Raw genomic sequence first — 23691 nt, 5'->3', positions numbered from 1 at the left:
AAACCACTGCATATGAGATAGCCTAGCCAGAATGTTCACATCTAGAGATGGCAGATGGAGATCACCACCAGAACACAGTCATGTAGCTATCCTTGGACGAGAAGGAGGTCCACAGTAAGCTACCTGTCCTCAGTTCCCACTGTGATCCAATGCTATATCCTTTAAGCTTTCCTTATTGTGAGTTGGAATGGGATAAGGACATGACACATAGTAGAACAAGAAGACAGTATGTGCGACACAATATGACTCTGTTGGAATCTGTGTTATTATTTATTTATTTATTTTTCAATTTTACATGACAGCTACAGGACATGATATAGCACAAACAAAGTACAAAACCTTCAATTATTCCCACCTAATCCATCTACTTTTAGTCTATTTCGTATTCTTCTTCTTCTCGATGAGCTTTTTAAAAAACGAATTTCATCAATTATGGATGGTGTTTCTCACTTGCTTCGAGTTAAAACTGTTTGGTAGACCAGTACACCAGAGTGGAAGCTACTATAAGAGTACACCCATCTGAAAATGGACAGAGCAATAAAAATGACTTCTAGACTAGAATGAACCACATTCAACAATAAAAACTTCGAGCTAGATTATTGTTATCCTGCCATCTCCTTTCGGGGGATCTCGAGAAACATTGTTCAACTGTATCAAGACGCTATATCTATAGCGCGAAATATGGAAAACTTGGCCTTTTTATAACAGTTACCTGCAATCCTAAGTGGACTGAGAAAACAAACATGTTTTAATACAAAAATGGAAAGGCAGGGTGTATATTATGTCTGGAAACACCCAAATATATCCTTTAATAATTTAAATATAAATTTGAAACCTCTTACAATCGTGATAGAGATTGGGCATCTACTTTTTGGAACAATGTTTTGTTATGTCACACCAACGGGGGACGTCCTGCCGAGGGTATCGTGAATATTCTTAATGGAAGCCTATACCTTGTGATACATAATTTTAAAGGTAATAGCTTACTGAATTGAATGCCACAAACCGCATCTCAAAGGAATTATTCTATCAGAAAATAGAGCATTTTTAGTATTGAAAATTTACTGATGTTCAACAATGTAATTTTAACATGGTTCTTGCCACAAAATGTGTTACACTAATTTTTTAGCATTTTTTAAAATGTTCAATTAAAATAAAATAAACAATTTATTTTTAAGCTGGTTTCATTAGTACAAATTTACCAGTTTTTATTACAATGAATAAAACTTATGAGTCACTTTCTCTGATTACTTATGAATCTGTACTTGGTGTTTTCCAGTCAGCAGGAAGGTTTAAAAGAGACAAAGGTCACTAGCCTATGAGAAACATTATTGTGTTATTAATCATCTGGTCTACAGGTTTTCAGTTTGTTGAGCATGGAGCTTTCACTAGACAGGTCTAAGCTTGGGAATTACAAATGGACAAAGGTCATATCATTCCTGTCGAGTTAATCAGTGTCTCTGAAGCATTGCTGTCAACAAGTTATCTAATTACAGTAGTTCAGTTTTTATTTAGCATTTTAATGGAATTGTCTGAAAGAGAACGAATTACTCTGTTGATGATGCGAGGATATGGCGATCGTCAAAGATCTTATCGGGAAGTTTGTAATTTGTTTAATGACACTTTCCCAGAAAGGAATCCCATAAGTGTTTCAACAATATCAAAAAACTATTGAGCGTTTTGAAATGACAGGGAGTGTACGTAATCGGCCAAAGTCGGGTAGGATACAATCTGCAACAGATGAAGAACATGCACTAGATGTTTTGCAAACATTTATTGAAGACCCACATACATCGCTCAGAAAAGCTGCACAGCAACATGATATGCACCCTATGTCTGTGAGTAAGATTTTGAAAATTAATAAATACAAACCATTTAAAGTTCATTTAGTCCAACAGTTAAGTGAGGATGATTACGACAGAAGAGTTGAGTTTTGTGAACTTGTGATGCGCAAATGTGATGACAATAGAGATTTTCTGACCAACATACTATTTTTCTGATGAGGCAACTTTTTTCCTAAATGGCAATGTTAACAGGCACAATTGCCGTTACTGGGCTAGTGAAAAACCCACATTGGATTACTGAGTCCCATTCACAGCAACCACAAAAACTGAACGTATGGTGTGGAATTTTAGGTAACAAAATTGTTGGACCCTTTTTCATCAATGGAAATTTAAATGCCGAACTTTACTACAATATGCTCCAAAATGAAATAATCCCAGCTATTCAAATTGCATCAGGAGAATACTTTGATAATGTATGGTTTCAGCAGGATGGTGCTCCACCCCATTATGGGAGACAGGTAAGAGAGTATTTGGATTTAAGGTTTCCTCATAAATGGATTGGCCGAAGAGGAGAAATCGAATGGCCTCCAAGATCTCCGGATTTGTCACCAATCGATTATTTCCTATGGGGTCATTTAAAATCCAATGTTTATAGAAGAAAGCCTCATAATTTGGAAGACCTAAGAAACAGGATTATAGAGGAGATTGCTTTGATAACTGAAGAAATGTTAGGCAACTCTGTCGAATCATTTTACACAAGATTGGCTCATTGTCAAACCGTAGAAGGAACACAGTTCGAACAATTGCTTTGACACCAAATGCAGGTAAAACGTTTGTTGTAAGACTTTTCTAACAGCATACATTATTTTTTATTTATAATAAGAAATCAATAACATAAGTATTTCCATAATTGTACTGTAATAAAAACTGGCAAATTTGTGCTAATAGAACCAGCTTAAAATGAAATTTTTGTTTTATTTAATTGAACATTTAAAAAAATGCTAAAAAATTAGTGTAACACATTTTGTGGCAAGAACCATGTTAAAATTACATTGTTGAACATCAGTAAATTTTCAATACTAAAAATGCTCTATTTTCTGATAGAATAATTCCCTTGAGATGCGGTTTGTGGCATTCAATTCAGTAAGCTATTACCTTTAAAATTATGTATCACAAGGTATAGGCTTCCATTAAGAATAATCACGATACCCTCGGCTGGACGTCCCCCGTTGGTGTGACATAACAAAACATTGTTCCAAAAAGTAGATGCCCAATCTCTATCACGATTGTAAGAGGTTTCAAATTTATATTTAAATTATTAAAGGATATATTTGGGTGTTTCCAGACATAATATACACCCTTACCTTAAAAAAGTACTTACCTATTATTAAATGGTTATTTTTTAAATTTTAGAACAACATGAGACACTAAACATAAAGTGTTATATTTTCTATTAATTTTATACATAATTTTGTATTTTTTCACATTTCATATATTACAATGCTCACTGACTTTTAAATATTAAAGTAATAAATATGTATACATTTTCATTATTATCGTTTAAATAATTTACTGAGTAGGTATCATTTCACTACAATCTCGTATTTTCGAAAGTATTACTTTATTTTAAATGTCATTATATTCTAAACATGAAATTATGGGTTTATGATAACTGAAATAAGAAATAGAAATTCTTGAATGAAGTTCTGCCAAATATCTTGTAAGCACAGCAGCTACTGTTGTTCCATATCTCTTTTTACTTTAGTTTTTATTGTTTGTCATTGTTAAATTTAATTCATCTTTTAAAAAATCAATTAATTGTTTTGACGATTTTTCAGCTACATTTGTATAAAAAATCTGTTTTACGTGATTTATTTTTTAGTAAATGTAAGGTAAGGCCCAACATAATTGAGTAAAGGTTACAACTTCATAATCAACAGAAAGAATAATTTTTCTTCCAGGATTAAATTACACTACGGCTTTGTTAGCTTAACAAAATCTAATCAATTTATTTTTAATCTTTTTTAAATCCCATCAGGACGAAACTAGTAGTCAACTGCAATAGGTATTAATATTAACCGTGCTGAAATTCAATTTAGAATCCGATGATCTAATGTTGCTATACTGTTATCAAATGATGCAGTACGTTCATAAAATTTTACGTTGGATTAATTAATAAATAAATTAGTAGTTCGTAGATTATGCAAACAAGTATTTTACTATATATTTTAGTCTCTATGCAACGATTTTTAGGCGTTGGAAGAGTTTTAGTGTGTGGAAGTCAATATAGCTACTAATAGCAGATTACGAATTGATTTTGTACATTTTTACAGCTTTTAAATAGGAGCTTAAGTAACATAACCTAAAAATTCCTTAACCAAGGAAAGTCTGCAGTAGCATCCAGACGATGCGATATTTCAGAAAACGCTTATGTTAATAATAATATGAGTAAACCGATCGAACAGTTAGAAAACAAGTCATTGTAAAATAGCCTACTAATAGAGTAGAGAAGCGTTTCGTTATTTTCCTTATCATATATAATGTTATACGTTATTGTGGTTTATATTTCCCTTTGAGTCTTTCCTAACAGATTTTCATTAACGTCAACTTGTGTTAGTTCAGGTCAGATTTTTTTCTATCATTAGAATAAACTGACAGTGAAAGTTTTCAAAGTAAAAGTAACAATTGAAAATTAAAAAACCTCTTATCTATCTTAACATTTTTCAGCATTCTTTTTTATACTGTAACTTAAAAATTATTGTCGTCTTCAATTTCGATGTTCCGCCCTTCAGATTTTTAATATAAATAATGATTCCTTACGACGTTTAATCTATTTCATGAAATACTGATATAAATACTACTATACAATAAAAGAACAATTAAAGCTTTTCAAAGACACGGACTAAGGTCTCAGTGCTCGGTATTACCGATCTCTTACAACGTTGAAAATTATTTGTAATATGTGAAAATTTTATAATGGATATAGTTTATCAGCAATACTTGGTATTAAATTGAAAAGTAATTATTTCCGACATGCAGCTGGGACTCTGTACGATGCTGCGGGTAACAGCTAGTGTGCGGGAATTCGCTTAGGATAATTATGCATATTTTTTCGCTGACTATACATATACAGTTTTGGTGACATAAATGGTTGTTTACAATTTTTAAGGTTTATAAGACGTAAATTCACGATTATAACAAATATAGATAAACACATTTAATTCATATTTTGACATGGTATGTTAATAACTAATGTATTTGACGAAATAAATTACGATATACAGTGGTTTTGCTTTCGGTCTAAAAATAGTCTGTGTAAAGGCTGGGTTATTAATGTGTCATCTCAACACTGACCTACTTTCATTAGAAACACTTTTTCAATAAAACTCTAAACCGAAACCCCTTAGAGAGCCCTTACAAAGCAGCAGTCTGACAGCGAGAGGCGGCGATCAATAGGTGCGCGCACTGCGCTCGCGTCACCACGGAAGATGGCGGACACGGAGTTCGAGGAGTTCAGAAATTATTTCGAATCTCTTCCACAACACTTGAAGGCACCTGCTCACACTTACACGTAAGTAATTCAGATACATTTCATTAACGTTGTATCACCACGTCGAACAGTGACAGTCCTCAGGAGTACGGCCTTGAACTACGTTACGTGCCCCTGACAGTCCCTGAATGAGTCTCAAATAGGTCAGTGAGCTCATCCGGGCTCATCAGAACGTGTACTTTCGTTTTACAGAAGTTTTGTAATACTGGGACTGCAACAATTATACGAAAGCAAGTAGTGTATCAACAAAATTTCAAAACTTCAGTTTTACCCTGGGATGAAAATATCACTGTACCAAAATTAGAAGCATATCCGTGGATAAATTCTATAAGGGTACCTTTGACGTAATCACTTTAAAATAGCTTTTATAATATTCGTACGTTAGGTATGTAGTATTTACCACACAATTCAATATATATTTATCAGAATACATTACCATCAATGAGCAGATTGATAATAAACTGCAAAACCGTGAATTAAACTTTTCATAGACATTATATGGTAAGAGTGCAAAATTATTATTTAATTTCATCCTAGAATAAAAATATCACTGTACCAAAATTAGAAGCATATCCGTGGATAAATGCTTTAGGGGTACCTTTGAAGTAATCACTTTAAAATAGCTTTTATAATATTCGTACGTTTTGTATGTAGTATTTACCACACAATTCAATATATTTGCCAGAATATATAACCATTATAATGAGCAGATTAATAAATAAACTGCAACACCGTGAATTAAACTTTTCATAAACATTATATGATATGAGTACATAACTATTATTTAATCTGGTATTAACTTGATTTCTCCATAGCTACAAGACAAATTACAAGTACAAGATGTTTTGTGGTTGATCTGAGATTCTATAAAAAACAAACAAGATATGCTTGGAAATTTTGGAATGTTATTTTTGGCAACTTACAATTAAACTAACTAACAATACTGTAAGTGCACCTTCACAAAATTTCTCTTAGAACACTTAGAAATCCAAGAGTCAAGGGTCTTATTACCAATATATAAAATATAAAACTGTCTTATGTCATGCTATATATTATGTCACTTAAAAAACTACCTTTATACATAAACTAAACAAAATACTTTTCCAAACCCCAAAACAAATTATGAATTTTTGACCGTTTCTGTAATAAAATTCTGCAAACATTGTGTAATATTTTTAACAAAATCAAACAGGATTTCACGATTAATAATAACTGTAAAAGAATTTAACTATAATAAGCGTCGGATGATATTCCCTTGTAAATTTAATAAAAAAAAGATCGATTTTATTAAAAATCCAACACTAATAATTATTACCAAATCGAATGGACTAATCAAACTATAAACATTTGTCAAATAAGAAGATACTGAGGCGTAATGAAGAATATATATATATATGTTAACGTGTGAGGTAGAGAACTGAATTTCAGATCGTTGTTGCCCTTAAGGCATGCAAAAACACAAACTGTAAAGATCCTTTGAAGTAGGTAGGTAACTTTTGTTTAACACCTTCACTCCTACACGATCAATGTATCAAAACTATGATAAATCTCTAGCTACATTATGTGTTTTTAATAAATTTAAAATTCATATCTGTTGAACAATCAAAGTGATAACTTTTTTTCGTGTTGGTTTATCCTTAATTTTGAAAAACATATTGTATGTTATCAAAACAAATACATTACAGTAAACAGGTCTATCTATTTAATTTAACCAATTTTATTTTTAGACAAAGTCGTAAATGCTCCTTTTAGACTGTACAGAGATTATAACCAATAATCTCAAGGATAGAAAACGAATCATCACGGTGTTTATCGACTGTTCTTAAATATTCGATACACTTGAAGTTTTCTTCCATTCAAGGATAAAGAATATTGTAATAAACTGGTTAGAATATTGTAAAAAATATTTGAACTGGTTAGAAAGCTGCCCTCAGCACAGATGTATAACTGTCCACGTGGAAAACTAATTGAACAATGCGGTAGTATATGGACATTTTAAGTTTAGTTTAGTTGTTATATAATATTTCTTGTTTATATAATATCTAAGTTAGTGTTAATAGTCTGGATTTACATCCGTTCAACTAGCGATTGACCTACGCAGGTGACATACTCGCAGAAATATCGTAATTGTACATATAAATTTTACCGTTACAGAATATTTAATACAATTCGTTTGTATGTGCTTCTAAAATAGGCTCATTACATAAAATTTAATTTTTAACTAAAAACTGTAATTCCAATTTTTTTTCCTCATAGCATATTGCATTTTCAATCGTACTAAACCCGATAATTAATCCAAGTAACTAAATATTTATATGAGAGTATAATTGGTAATAAGTTAAAATAAGAAAATATTACAAATTTAATCTTAATGAAACCTCAAACTTAAATATGCTTAATCTTAACCTTTATTTTAGACCACATGAATAGGTTTAAAATTTGTAGGCATCTTTTTCCTCTGGTTAGTTTTTTTGTACATGTTTCTTGTCAGTTCCTTTTTTTGAATTGTTGCTACAAAGATATTTATGTTAATGTCAGTCTGTAATAGTCATATTAATATATGTTATAATAATATACAATCTGATATGCCATATATTTCGAGATCTTCAGTGTTTTCCCCAATTATTGCTATGTACTGTATTATGATTTTTGTACTCATAACAAGACCCCATTTCTAATAGTCTTGTACCAATTTACGCATCACATAAGTGATGTCACCTTTACCAGTGGTAACTACCACATGGGCATCAGTGAACAATGGTGTACAGACAATCTTCTATGTAAATATCCATTTTCTCACATTTTCTGCTCCAGTTTTTAGAGCTTGTTGCACGCACATCTTCTGATATGTGTAAATATTTTTACATCGAGTAAAGACAAATATAAACCTACCAGTGTATTAACTCTAGCGATATCAGTTTCAGCCCTGTTCGGGTTGAAGAATTTTCCCAGCGACACATTATGAAACAATATGGAAAGCCTTAGGCACCAACAGGTGTTTCAATCGAGTTTTAAACTTGTTAGGATGTTTCATTTGTTTCATGTTGTCATGGGGCTTGTTGATCATACTGTCACTGTCCCCAACTTGTGACGGCAGTTGCTTGGATAGTTTCGTACTGTACTGTACTAACGCAAAAGTTGACCCTCCAACTAGTCTCTTATGGGTGAACACGTCTACACCTCACCATTTTAATTCAGTGTTGGCTCACTTCCCAGATATAAAGAAAGGTCAATGTCAGAAATCCCATCCTCTGAATGTGTGTGTCTCTAAACGACTCCCTGAATCTCAATTTATTTATAACCTTTTTCTTTTATTAGTTACTCTTTCAATCTAGGCTTTGAGCAGCTTCCCCATCGTCTTACTCAGGTACATCAAGTGAGGATAAACTAGCCATAATAGGATATAATAACTATCACTATACGCTGCATCTTATAACTAACCGGATATCTCTGAGACTCAGCGACGTAACTAGGGGGGGGGCACGCGGGGCATGTGCCCCGGGCGCAAGTTGTTGGGGGGCGCCAACACGGCCACAGATTTTTCTAATAAAAATTGTTGAAAATATTTTTTAATGCGAGGTGTGTTGCAAAAGAAAATCATTATATTTATTATTTTTTTATTTGATTTAAGTCTAAGAAAATGCAAAGTGAAATGATGAATGCTATCTGACTATTTACGAATCATGTTTACGGTTCTGCATGAACTTGTACAGAACGAGTATGGGGCACACTGTGTTATCTGTGGAATGACTCACTAGGACGGCGCGGCGTCAGACACTTCCTTCCCCTCCCGGCTCCCACCCGCAGCTCCCCCATCCCTCTCACCGCACCACACATGCCACATTGCCACAAACACAACACATCGATGCTCGCTGGCCTGACCTTGACTAACAGACTAACTGCGTATGTTGTGCAGTTGTGCACTACTATTGTTGACAATAGTTCATACTTCTACTTCATTATATACATCATCAGTGGTTCCGGTTCACGTAAAAGTGGTTGCGGAGCTGTTTCTTTGAGTGTTTTACTAGCAATATTATTTTCGTGTTTGTGAATATTAGTCATGTCGAAAAAACTGTCTGGTGCGGAAAAATCGCAAAAGAGCTAAAGAGAGAAAAAAAGAAGCACATCAATCCTCGTCTCTTCTATCATCATGGCTAAATGAAACAAAAACAGTAAAGGTAGGTAAGATAGATATACAGTACTTTGTTACTTTGTAATTTATTAACTAATAACAGATTAATGATTAACTTATTGAAACCTTAAAAAATATATCATAATTAACTTTTCTGTAACTGTAGCAGCGTACTATTGATATGGAATCTGTGTTTAAAAAAATATATAATTGAACACAGGGTTTAAGCTTTCTTCTTCTTAAGCTATTTTCTTAGAAACGCTAACAAGCAGCAAATCTAGTCATCGTCACACTTGAAGACGACATTTCGCTTTAAACCAAGAACTAAGAACGTCATAATTTATTTAAAAAAAATAGTATAGTAGGAGATGCTTTGTCGGCAGTATTGTTTAATTTAGCGTTAAAACTATGCTTTTAGATAAATATACGGCACAATTTAAACAGCTAAGTTCTACCACAAATTGACAAATATACCAATAATATTATTTTATCGAATGAAGGTAACTCGAATTTTTTATTTTTTCAGATGAAATCAGCTGTAGTACAAGTACGACTTTTGAAGATGGAGGGTCATCAGCTGATGCAGTCCAAGACGTGTTTTCAACTAATGCTAATCTTGGTACGGAAAATCTTCAGCTGGAAGAACTTCCAGTTGTACCAACGGTCACCCAGGATGACGTCGAGGGTGAAGAGATCGAGATGTTTCAACCGGAGCAAAAGTATAATAATGGTACGTCTACGAGTTTGACAACTGATCCAACCCATGTGTGATCTACTAAATCTATTGATCTAAAAGATCCGGGGAAGTTGGCCTAATACCATTTCGGATGCAGACAGATGTTTTCTCGTATCGAGATTATTGAATGAAGGGAAAATAGAACCTGATCTTAACAATACTTTAAGAGATGGGAGACAGTTGACTAAAGAGTGGTTTACAAAAAGTTATGCCTAATGGCTTAAAAGTACATCGAACATGGCTAGTCTATAGCAAATCAAACAATTCCTTGTATTGTATCCCATGCAAACTTTTTTTCGCACACTGAACATCAACATCCACATAAGATTTCTGCTTTAGCCAAAGATGAAGGGTTCACTCAGTGGAAGAAATTGAGAGTGGAAACGGATTCCTGAGCATGAGAACTCCTTAAATCACAAACAGTGCTTTTGTGCTTGGAAAAATTTAGAATCTAGTTTAAGTAAAACGTTCTGGCATTGACAAAGAACTACAAGACATGATTGCACTTGAAGAGGCACACTGGAAGGGTGTTTTGTATGCTATCATTGATGTAATCTTACACCTAGCAAAAGATGGCAGCCCATTACGAGGCTCCAATGAAAACCTGGATTTCAGTGACCCTAGATGCGGTAGGTTTTTGAACACTATTGAACTAGTATCTCATTACCATGCACCTCTGAAAGAGCACATTTCTTCGCCATAAAAAAAGGCCAAGTCAGTTACTTTTCGCCGCTCATCCAGAATGAATTTTTTAGACATTATTGCAGGAAAAGTCAGAGAAAACATATTTTGTGACATCAAGGCTTCAAAATACTTTTCAATTATGTTTGACTGTACTCCCGACGTAAGTCAATTTGGAGCAATGTCTCAAGTCCTTCGTTATGTGAAAATCACCGAACAGGGTCCGGAGGTAGTGGAGAGTTTTTTATTGATTTTGTAAAAGTTGGTGAAAAAACTGGATTGGGTCCTTTCGCAAGAAATTTCAGAGAAAATCAAAAAAGATGGCTTAGATTTGAAGAACTGCCGGGGCCAGTGCTATGACAATGGTTCGAATATGGCTGGCAAATACAAAGGCGTCCAATCTAGGATTCTTGCCGAAAACAACCTGGCTTATTTTGTGCCTTGCGCGGCTCATTCCTTAAATTTAGTAGGGTGCAAATGCTGCTAGTATGTCATGGGAGGTACAGTCATACTTTGGAACTCTTAACTGCTTGTACAATTTTTTTGCTTCCTCGACCAATAGATGGGAGGTTTTATTAAAACATGTCCCTCTATCTCTAAAACTACAAAGTAACACCAGATGGTCGACTAAGAGGGAAGCTGTACAAGTTATATACAAGCATCTAGGTAAAATTATAAATGCTTTAAATGACCTCAGAACCAGCCTAACAACCTCAGATGAAACAAAAAACTGAAGCAGCTAATCTTTTTGAAAAATGTCAAGCAGTTTGAGTTTATAGTTCTCTCCTGTTTTTTGGTACAAGCAATTGACCCGCATTGACATTGTGAACAAGCTCCTACAAGTGGGAGAGAATATCACCATAACATAGATCGGCCAAACACATCAGTCGATGATCTCTGAACTAGACTCGGAAAGGGCAAACTATCAAACGCTGCAATGAAAGAAGCCAAAGAAATGGCAAACAAATCTTGGCCTTGATCCTCATTTCAAAAGTAGTTCGAAAGAGAAGAAAAAAAGCGCATGTTTGATGAGAATGCCGAAGATGAAGCACCTGAATTCTCAGAAGAGAAGAAATTTCAACAGCAGCTATTAGAAAATCGTCGATCGCATTCTTTGTGAACTCAGAGAAAGATTCAACTCTATTCAAAACATAAATCATTTTGTTTGGTTTTCTCAACGGAGCTAGCTTTGGAACAATGAGTGGGGATGACCTAAAGGCTAAAGCAATTGAATTAGCCTCCAAATATAAAGAAGACTTGGACAAAGACGAATTGGCAACTGAAGTGGAAAGTTTCAAATACCATGGTTTGGATTTAGTACCAAATATCCAAACAGCCAATTCGATTGATCTTCTGAAATTTTTTTGTGTGTGAACAAAATGGAGGATGTATATCCAAACATAATGACTGCCTTACGGATCTTCTTGACAATTCCGGTTTTCAGTGGCTTCGAATGAAAGAAGTTTTAGTAAACTTAAAATAATAAAAAATTATTTACGGAAATTTGACAGGGCAACAGAGGCTGACAAACCTAGGGATTATTTCCATTGAGCACCAGGTAGCCTCAAAACTATGCTTCAGTGAGATTGTCAGTACATTTGCTGCAAGAAAAGCCCGAAAAGTTAAAATTCTAAGAACAATTAAATGTTTAAAATCAATATTTTACATAATTTACTATCATAAGTGTTTTAGTATAAATGGTGTTGTTTTGAAATAAACTATTTGTTTTTGAAAATACGTATTCTATTATTTACCAAATATATTTAGGCCTATATACTTTGAACTTGAGGTTGAGTATTTTAAGATCAAGATTCAAGATAGTATTAATGTAGCGTACCCGGTACCGATGGACACACCACACTTTTTAAGAGGAGTTATAAGGAATTAGTTTCAGTTCAATTGGTGGGGGGGAGGGGGCGCCAAAATAGGTGTTTGCCCCGGGTGCTGAATAACCTAGTTACGTCGCTGCTGAGACTTTACAAGGAACAAGATTTTACTAGTTTACACAAGGCGAAAATGCCTTATGCATCCTTTAAGTAAACATTATCTGATTGCCCCAAGTCAACTCACAACCAATGTGCATTTCAAGGATATTCGTAGGGTCGGTTTCATGTAGGAGAACATTTTCCACAATCACTAAAGGTTTGTGTGTGTTTTCCTGTTGTGAAAACAACAATTTATTGATAACGTTGGTTTTTTTGATTAGTGTTCAAGTTGATTTTGGAGAAATATTGAATTAAGTTTAGTTTGATAAAAGGTTTTACCTCCAAATTTTCAATAGAATTTACTTTGAGACAAAGTGTATTGTCAGTATATTGGATAGCCTATCCATTCTGAATAAACGAACATTAATTGTTGCCATAAATTAGGATTAGTACAGATCCAAGAATTGATCCCTGAAGGACCCCATGAAACATTTTATTTTTACTAGACACGACACGACGCCCGATATCTGCACACAGGTCCATATCTTGGAGGCAGGATTTACGCCAATTGTGTGGCAGACCATGCACGCCATGCGCCTCTAATTGGTGCAACAATGTATCATTATGCACACAGTCAAAACAGTAGAGAGATCAAGAAATATCCTGAGCACATGTTCTTGCCTCTCCAGTCCTTCGTCATAAAATTTGTTACTGCATCAATCGTGCTCATATCTTTTCGTGATCCGTATTGCTGCTAAGAAAGGATTTAGAAAAGCAACAGAAATTGTAAAGATCTTTCTTAAGAGCACTCGAGAACACCCAAAACTAACTGCGTTAAAAGAATGGCATAGTCATTGTTCTTATTTGTGCACGCCACTACAGTAAATATATTTCTAAATGTTATGTGTTGAGTATTATTAATATTTATTATGTTTTATTATATTATTAAAATATTATAATAACTGACTTTGTACATAGGATGCTCGATCACGTGTTAGATGTGTATGGACGATCCTGATATGTCGAATGAGACGTTTCAGTAGCGTGACTAGTACCTGGCTTTTGATCTAAATATCATCGAGGGGGTGGTTATGTAATAAATCTAAATATATTCTAAGTGGAATACATTATGTAGGCTTTATTCGCAGTAAAAAACTCTGATAAAACTAAATAATCTCTGCTCAAAATTTATTTTTTGTTGCCGTTCAAATAAATCCTTAACCGCAATTATTGTGAAGAAACGCTATCAAATCAATCAACTCAGATAACTGAGACCGTGTCAGGACAGCCACTCGAGTTGGCTTTGTTGTCAAACTTTGCGTCCAACCCAAAAAGATCCGCCCAGCATGTCGAATCCTAACACGCACACAATATCGAATACATCCGACAAGCTGCTCAATCCCAATATGTTCGGCCGACAAGTTCGATAATGCGTGTGTGTGTGAGGGGGAGGAGCTAGTTCCGGCCGACAATTCTTCGAATCCGTAATTGATGTGAAGCCATTAAGACGTAGTATATTTGTGTCGTCAGGCTCGTACATGATGTGGGTCTGGATGAAGACTCACCGACATCATCCAAGGCCAGCGAGCAGGAGGAGACAAAGGAGTTGGATGGACCCATCACCCTGAGCAGCAGCGAGGAGGACTTCCCACCAGCTGAATTACACAGGTACACCACTAAATCGCACAAGATACATAATTTGACAAAAAAATCTAGATCACAAAACTAGAAATATGCTACAGTTAAAATGTCGTATAATACTCTCTGAGATAAGAGATGTAAAAATAATTGAATTTTAGCTTTACTGCTTAGTAATGCACATAATTTTATTGCTCAATAAGCCTTGAATTAATGATGATTTTGGTTTTCAGTAAGTATACATATATATGTATTACGTATTGATAAGAACGTGCAATTCGAGTTGATAAGAATTATTGATGGATCTTCATCTGGCCACATTCGTCATCCGAAAATCTGGCCTATAAAAGTGGGTGTAACTCGTGTACCATCCAACAGACGTTTTTGATATGTAAACTTTTACATATTTATTTCCCATTAAATACCGTTTCTAACAACATGGAAATCGCTGCAATTTGACATTTTATTGTAATTGTACAATTAAATGTTTATAATGTCTCCCCCGCAATTACGAAACTTTTCTATACAATCTGGAATAACTATATTCAACTAAGTGTTATAAATAAGTATGAGTCTAAAAAAGGTATTTGTTTTTATGTTGGTTTTGACCTGTCGCAACTTTATAAACGTTATCTCTTGTATTGTCGATTAGCACCATCTGATATGTGTGCGTCTGCTATCCAGTGGTTTACTTGTAGCAGATCAAGGATTCTTTCTTTTAACGCTTATTTTACTTTTCACCCACGGTATTGTTTCATATCAGCCTCTTGGTCATATTTAGTCTTAGATGGTGTTTGCCTCCTGCTTATGGCTGTAGCAACCTGACAGTAAGCAGAGACCCACGCCACATGTTAATACATTAACTAGGTACTGCTTATGTGGATAATTTATTTACTTAAAGGTAAGCGCAAATCTCAACTAAATGCTCCGTTTGAGCTTACAATGTAGATTGTATAAAAAGTTTTCCTAATTGTGAGGAAATTTTAGAAAATTACCTGTTAAAATTGTATTTAATTTAAATTAGTGACATTTTCAATAGGCAAGGAGCTTTTTATTTTTTGTCAGCATACTTTTGTCAGTTTCAGAAATATGGTGAATTTTCATTACTTTAGACATACAAACTGCCTATTCTACAGGAGGATGGCTGGATTAACTTCTCAGAACACATGCATAGCTGCTCTCAATGAAATTGTATTGTAATTTTGTTTTAAGTTACTGTAATGTATGGCTTTACTATAATCTGGCATCATACCAGTATGGTGGAACGTGAGGGTCAAAAAGTCACCATGTAACTTTACGGCTTGCATCTATTATAAGACTCGCTGAAAATAGCAAACCTTAAATATTGTGTTAATCTCAGTTAAGGCTCCTTAATTTTATTTTGTACTGGTTACCACTAATAAAAATTTGATGCCAGTAAAAAATACATATAACTAGTTTTAAATGCCAAAATGGCATGTCCACGATACAATTTTCATGATTATGGTACACTACAGGTCTTATCTCTTGTTAAAGAACACTACTGACAAAATTATGCCTATCCCCTTTAGTTGATGGAGGTTCCTGATTCCTGACAACTCTATTCATCAAACTTCTCCTTAAATTTGTATGAAATTAAAAGGTTCAGTTATTATTTGATGCACTCTCATATTTTAACTTCTGCTTGTATACTTTTGGCTATCTGGCATTTTAAATATAAATGGTTTTTATGTTTGGTTAAATTTAAAAAACATGCCAAAACTAGCTTATTATTATGATGCAACCATAAGGTTATAAGATATTTTGTATTTTCTGAACTACAGGACTCGTTACATACCTGGAAATGACCGAACTGTTTGAGAGTCGAATCGCGTGGCCTGAGAGACCGTCAGGTGAGCGTAGACGGAGAAAACTACCTGAGATTCCCAAAAATAAAAAAATGTGAGTAGTCCGACATCGTGTTTTATGTCCTCTTTGTGTGTAGAACTTCAATTTATTACAAATGTATTTCTTGTATTATAATTTACTAAATGGAACGTTTTGTTGCAGCATCAGTATTAAGCTTAGCTGACGAGTTAGGAGATGCACTGTCGCTACAGCTCGCTATCAGTCGTAGTAACCCTCCTCGTTCATTGCTCATGCTCAAGTGCCACGGTTATCTGAGAAACGAGGACAGTTCTCCTGACTCCGATAGGTTCCAAAGCACTGACGTAGACTCGGGTAACTCCACTGCTCACAGTCCTGATGGTCCCAAGTCCACCTCGCCACAACCTACAATAGCCACCAACCACAGTTTTAGCTTCCCTGCAGATTCTGACACTCCGGGATCACCCACAAGTTCTGCTGGACTGCCTTTCACCCAACTGGAACTGCTGGAAGCTACCCACCGAGGTTTGCACAAGTTCATACCCAGGCATAGAGACGAGATGGAGGTGGAAATTGGAGATCCCATTTATGTACAGAAGGAGGCGGATGATTTGTGGTGTGAAGGTAATTCAGTGATTTTTTAACACTTATGCTGTTTGGTTTATTTTAGTTGCATGTGTATTGATCACCAAACTTATTCATAAACTTACATTGGTCAATAGCAAATTTATATGTAATGTTTTTCAAAAGCAATAATTAAAATTAAATGACTTTTTAGTCATTTTCTCATAATCTTTACGTATTCTGTATTAATGTAATGTTAACAATTGACAACATATTTTATTTGTTATTATTTGAGTATTGTAACTTTATGTTATGTTATTGTAACCGAGTTTACAGTTGAATTTTAATAAATAAGTTGTTTTTATTAGAACTTTTTTATTATTTTTAAAATTTTTACAGTATTGGTTTGTAATTATTGATAAATGTTGTATATAAATATTAGTTATGGAATATATGTCAAGTAAATTTGATGTATCAGAATATGTCCACAGTTATTATCACGTTAGTAATATTGTATGATCATCTTACACTTTTTGTAAAACTTTTGCCAACTACAAATAGCACAGAATATATTTTAAAGCACCTTAAGCTTATCTTCATTGTGTTTTTCTTAGGTGTCAATCTGAGGACAGGCAGGCAAGGAATATTTCCATCGGCATACGCAGTGGACATGGAGTATAACGACTTCGATCCTAACACCCCAAAAGTGAAGCGAGAACGGTTTTTGTTGGGATACTTGGGATCGGTGGAGACGATATGCCACAAAGGCAACTCAGTACTCTGCCAAGCAGTCAAGAAGATCGTTGCGACCAAACATAAAGCCCACTCGTGTATACTGGAGGTGTCAGACCAAGGCCTGCGCATGGTTGATAAGAGCAAGCCTCCAGTGAGTTGTTGTGTTACATCATGATGTATTCTAAACGTAAACAGTTTTAATTCATAAGTTAATTTTCAGTTGCAATAACAGGAACTGTATTTTTTAAACTTCAAAATATGACCTTCACTTTATAGGCCGTGATACAAGATCTAATTTGCATTGTATAAAAACACAACTTGGTTTTCATGAAATCAATACATTATTTTCTCCTGAAAAAGGAATGAATTGTCAGTCTATTTTTGGGTCAAGTTGAAATGGTATGGTAGTGAAAGGGTTAAAAATAATAAGTTTTTTCATAGCACATATTGTTTAGCTTGACATATTTAAAACCAACACAGAGCTACATAAATTGAATGTTGCCATTTCTATAATATTTTTATCTCTCTACAGTGTGGATTGTCGTTGAGATTTACATGTCAAACAGTTAGTTATTAATGTAAGAGTAAGATGCTATGACACATGAAAAAATTTATAATTTTGTAATTGTAATCCTTTTAGTACCCTTATATTTCGACCCTTACAAAAATTTAAATTATAGATTTTGGTAGAAAAAGTTCCAAGTTACTTCCTTCTGCAACTACTTAGCTTAAGTTTTTCATTGTAGGGATAATAATATTTAATGTGATTATAAAGTGTACAAAAATATTGTATTTCTACGTACAAAGCTTAATTATAATTAATAGTAAATAATCAAAGGTAGACAGAGCAGATTCATTAAAGAGATGTGATGATTATCTAAAACAGTTATTCTCTCCATATTATTGTAATTTTAAGTTACAGTTCTCTGAATTTTGTTGCAGGGTTCAAGTGCTCCTTGTCACGATTACTTCTACTCCCTCAAAAATGTGTCTTTCTGTGCGTTCCACCCGACTGACCATAGGTACCTGGGATTCATTACTAAACACCCCCAACTACACAGGTTCGCCTGTCACGTGTTCCTTGGCTGTGAATCTACTCGACCAGTTGCTGAGTCAGTTGGGTAAGTTTATATATCTCACTATTATCCTTACTTTTGATAGCAAGAAACTGTCTAGTAAATGTGGGATATATCACATAAAGACATATAGTCCAAACACCCCCAGGTTCACCTGTCACGTGTTCCTTGGCGGTGGATCTACTCAACTAATTGCTGAGTTGGTTTAGTTAGCTTACATCTCATCTACTATGTCCTTAATTTTGAGTTAATATAGGATACAAAATTGACTAAAAATGTGGAAAATATCACATAAGGACATATGGGTATTTTGTTAGGTGAGTTTATTTTGAAAGCTTTACTTCTTCCTATCTCAACTCTGCCTTCGGTGTTGACCTAAATTTGCCTTGAATCATGAATTAAAATACATTGTTATCATCTTTGTATATATTCGATAAAATCCTTTATAATGGCGTCTTCACAATTAATTGTTGTAAACTACTGAGTTCTAAGCTAAACTTCACAGCTGAGTTTGTTTGTCACGCAGACTTCTGTAATTCAACCCGTACTTCCTGGTATGTTCTACTGTTAAACAACCAGCAACTTCTGCCATCAGTGGAGCCAATCATTACACTATCCCAGAAATGTACAACAATTACATCTAACAACTTAGCGTCTTAATTTCATACATTCAAAGTCCAGTTTGTGCAGAAGAAAGCTATGTAATTTCCCAACTTGGTTTATGTAATTTCTGAAGGATTTAAAAATGTATTAAATGATTTAATTTTCATGTTTGGGGGAAAATATTTATGAAAATACTCTTTTGCAGTATTTTTTATAGGTTCATTATTTTATTACGTGTTATTGTATGATGATGAAGCTGTAGTTTTGCAACGTTTTATTTAGTGTCAAGTGTATTAAGATCATTCAACGATGTTTTTGTGCTAAAGTGAAGACCAATAATTTCTGCTCATCCATTCTTTGTTCACAAAAATTTGTTCAATGATGAATACAGTTTTTTTTTTATCAATGGGGCTATAAACAAATCCAACTGCAAGTACTGAGACACAGAAAATCCCCATGTTTTCCATGAATCCTGCACTCAATGCCCATAAAAAGTAAATGTGTGAACCGGGGCTTTTGGGAATCACGTTTTAGGACCTTCTTTTTATTAAAATCTTAATGAACTGTATTTGCAAATGTTACAAAAATAAATTTCCCTCGCAATAACAACTGTTAAGGGAAATGAACATGAATTTGAAATGACATAGTTCACTTTCAGCAAGATGGTGCCCCACACATTTTTACTATGCTGTACATTTTCTGGAAACAACCACATGGTCAGTGGATTAGTAGGCATGATCTAATAGAATAGTCTATGCGGTCTCCAAACCATGGATTATTTTCTATGGGGTCACATTAAATCCATAATTTACAAAACGCCAGTAGAAAATGTTGAAGATTTAAGAAACATGATTGTTTGAGGCCTGCAACCAAATGCCACTTCAGAAATTTCAAAATGTGAGAGAGGAGCTTACCCTATGCTTGGTCATACTTTAAAACAGCAGTAGTTTGATTTAGATCTTTAGTTTTAACATTTTATTATTGGCAACGTGGTGAGTTATTAATATACTATTCTAGTAACACTGGCTATTATTTTGGATGAGAAAGAGATAGCGATCTATAGTTTTCACAATTTCTTAAGTTTTTTATGCTCTTCAAATAGAGAGGTACATTTACAATTTTTGAATTGCCCCCAAAATCCCGCATTTTTGGCTACACAAAACATTTTCAAAATCACCAAATGAAACTTCCTTTCCACATTGCACCTTATACAACAATAAACAACTGATGCCACGCAACTGTGTCATGTTTGGAGCTCCTGGCTTGTGCAAGCATACCTTTAAAGTGATCGTGCTTGTTTATCTGTCAACGGATTTCGCTGAAAAAAGTACTGTTGGAATTGTTATACAAATTTCAAAATAGTTGTTATCTTTTAAAGTTTTCATAACCTATTTAAAACAGCTGGTGCCTATCAAAAGAAAAATATTTAAAGCTGCTCCTAGCTTGTGCAAGCGTACCTTTAAAGTGACTTTGCTCGCTTATTCATTGACAGATTTCCTTTAAACAAGTACGGTTGGAATTGTAATACAATTCTTTAAATAATCGATTTCTAATACATTTTTTATAACTATACTGGTTTTTAGTTATTTGACTTTAAACATTTTCAATAGACGCCATTTTATAATATTACAGAAAATAACACAGCTATTTTTTATAATGTCCTCTTAACTATTCACATGTATGTGCCAAATTTGGTTTCTATAGCTTAACTAGTTTTAGAGATAATAATTTTTTATAGAAAATACAAACTGGTGGCTAGCGTCTAAATGATACATTTCTTGGCTTATGTTTGTATGACATTTTTTGTATGAAATTACGAGTACTATCAGCCAGTTTGTGACACTCTTCTTTGAACACTCTGTATGTATAAAGCTGCCCTCGATGGCAAAATGATTGAACCAAGTCAAACAAGTAAAGAATAGTTTTGTATTTGTTCATACAGTTTGGTTATCTTCCTCAAAAGTGTGACTCAAAAACCTGTACTGTAAAAGAGTAATTTCATGTCTGCCTTCTATTTCCACATTCTTTTGAGTAGCATATTTAGAACTGTCATCATTAAATTCATTCCACTCCATGAGACTAGCATTTAGGGTGAACCATATTTAGATCTGCTCGAGAAACCTATCACAGTTGTGGTAAAACTACTAACTTGAGTATTCACTATATTATTTTGTGTGTATTGATGCTTTCATTATTCGTATACAATTTTATGGGATTAAATGAATTTACACTTTAAATTAACAGCAATAAATCTTTGGTATTTTTTAACTGTATTTACTAAATGACATTTGTTTTGTTTCAGGAGGGCCTTTGAAAGGTTTTATACCAAATTCATTGAGACTGCATATCCCATAGAAGATATTTATATAGAATAATTTATCTTAATTTAAGTAACAGAGACCAGAAACCTACAATAAAACAGCTTCTCTCTGCACATTCCTCATACTAATGGTGGCTGGTGGCAATCTAAGCTTTACAGCTATCTGAACTAATTTCTTCCTCTTCAAGAAGTTTCGCACCTTGCTTGGATCATAAAACTGAGATAGTTCGGACATAATGAGATTTAGTCTATCAACACATTTAAAACATCCAAATAAGGACCTGTGCAAAATATCAAACTCCTAAATCAGACTTATCGGAAATGAAAGTATATATAGATGGAGGATTGGAGTTTTAGGGTACTATACAGAGTATTCATAAATTATTCTATAGTCACATAGAAAAAAATAAGATACTTAACATAGAGTATGGTGTGCCGCCAATCACCTGTGTTTTTTTTCAAATAAATTGTATCTTTAATCTTTTGACAGCCTAAAATTTTATATTTTACTTGAAGTACTTAAAAATACCATCTATTTCTCTACTAACTGTATACACCTGACAATTTTTAATAGTTTTATTAAGATTTAGTAAATTGACACTCTTTCTTTCTGCGTTTCTTAAGTTACAAATAAAGTCTTTCAGTTTTGATATCCATAAACTAGTAAACTAAACTCACTAAAATAACCCTTAAATGTTATTCCGCAGAAATTTAAATGATAAATTGTTTCAGACATATTTACCAATTTGATAAAAATTCGATTTCAATGAGTTTTACATAATTGGGGTTGTAAAAAAATACTTTAGAAAATTAATTGTGTATTTATCAAAAGCACATATAATTTTTTTTAAGTAGAAGTAATATTTCAGAGTTATATATTTACTAGGTGTTCAAAGGTCTCCTCTCCCTATTACCTTTTGAACAGAAATATATAAAGAAATATCCATGGGCAGATTTTTTCTTCTATAGTAAGGGCCTTTAAAATGAAATTTCACTTGATGGGGGTTTACATTTAAATATTTTAATAACAACATCATTTCATGTTTTAAACGGAACCTTGTTTAGTCAGAAGTACATGAGTGCTTAGAACAAAAAATGTTGAAATGTTTAATTTTATGAAAAAAAAAATTCCACAATCATTTTGAAATTTTGTTGTTATGTACAAATTGAATGAACAATTTATTGTTACATTAATGTACTGAAAAGTTCTAAAACTTTTGTGTTTTTCTAATGTTTTTAAAACTTAATGGATTACTGAGACATTATATGTTGGACTTGATTTTAACATTTTTAAATGGCTACCGTATCGAAATTTAATAAAGTAGAAAAAATACTGCTAGAATAGTAAGAAATCTGTTGTTAAAAACAGGAGATTTTAAAAGATTTTGAATAATAATGTTAAAAATACAGAATGCAGATTACGGCCATACTTAATCTAAATGGAAAACATTTAACTGAAATTTTCGACTTATTTTGCATTATGTAATTGATCCTTTATTGTAATTAATTGTTTTCACTATGTTTTAAAAAGAATTTGTATGAATATAAGAGTTAAGAACATTAAAAGTCAGTTTTATTCTTGATTCTTAGTTTGCACCCCTTGTGCTTCAGGACATGAGCCCAACACGAACGTGTCCGCTTATAAAACGTCACTGTTAACAATATGGTATAGTACCTTATAAACTCCTATTTTCTTTACTTATGAGATGATGGGTTTTTGACGAATCAAAAAACTTATTTTACTAGTTAGTTTCATTATTTTTTATATTTTAAATTAAATTTTCCTGAGCTTTGAGTGATGCTCAAAACTGTATATGTTTATATTTTTATTTGCAAAGACAAAGTTAATTGTTGTTTTTTGAGACTGAAAAACAATTATTATTAAATATTTGAGTATAAATGCGAGTGCCTCATTTTTAAATAGAGAACAGATTTTGTACTTGACTAAAAGTTTTGGGTAAGACTTCTTGAAGATGATTTTATTTAGTATTTAATTATTGTAGGTTTATATAAGACATTATTTTGTAATGTATAATTATCATGCCAAAGATTTGTTTATATTTGTAAACAAAAACTGTAGATTATAGATTATTTTGTTA

General features: G+C 33.4%; 1 protein-coding gene across 1 annotated transcript; it reads left to right on the top strand.

Moving 5' to 3' along the window:
- The first annotated feature begins 4936 nt into the window (after positions 1–4936).
- On the top strand, positions 4937–22194 carry LOC124356812 (JNK-interacting protein 1-like). Its single transcript, XM_046808069.1, has 7 exons — positions 4937–5355; positions 14342–14479; positions 16252–16282; positions 16459–16918; positions 17473–17744; positions 18536–18714; positions 21575–22194. Exons 1-7 carry the CDS (start codon positions 5273–5275, stop codon positions 21645–21647), a joined length of 1236 nt encoding a protein of 411 aa, XP_046664025.1. The 5' UTR covers positions 4937–5272; the 3' UTR covers positions 21648–22194.
- The last annotated feature ends 1497 nt before the right edge of the window (positions 22195–23691 follow it).

Source organism: Homalodisca vitripennis, chromosome 1 (assembly GCF_021130785.1).
Source record: "Homalodisca vitripennis isolate AUS2020 chromosome 1, UT_GWSS_2.1, whole genome shotgun sequence".
Classification (NCBI taxonomy): domain Eukaryota; kingdom Metazoa; phylum Arthropoda; class Insecta; order Hemiptera; family Cicadellidae; genus Homalodisca; species Homalodisca vitripennis.
This window is presented reverse-complemented; position numbering and strand designations above follow the sequence as displayed.

Bases quoted from the DNA above. Each gene is read 5' to 3' on its own strand.
- LOC124356812 (XM_046808069.1), top strand. From the start codon at position 5,273: ATGGCGGACACGGAGTTCGAGGAGTTCAGAAATTATTTCGAATCTCTT. The intron at 14,480-16,251 runs GTACACCACTAA...TCTGAACTACAG, and splicing joins CCACCAGCTGAATTACACAG to GACTCGTTACATACCTGGAA. The intron at 16,283-16,458 runs GTTTGAGAGTCG...ATAATTTACTAA, and splicing joins TACCTGGAAATGACCGAACT to ATGGAACGTTTTGTTGCAGC.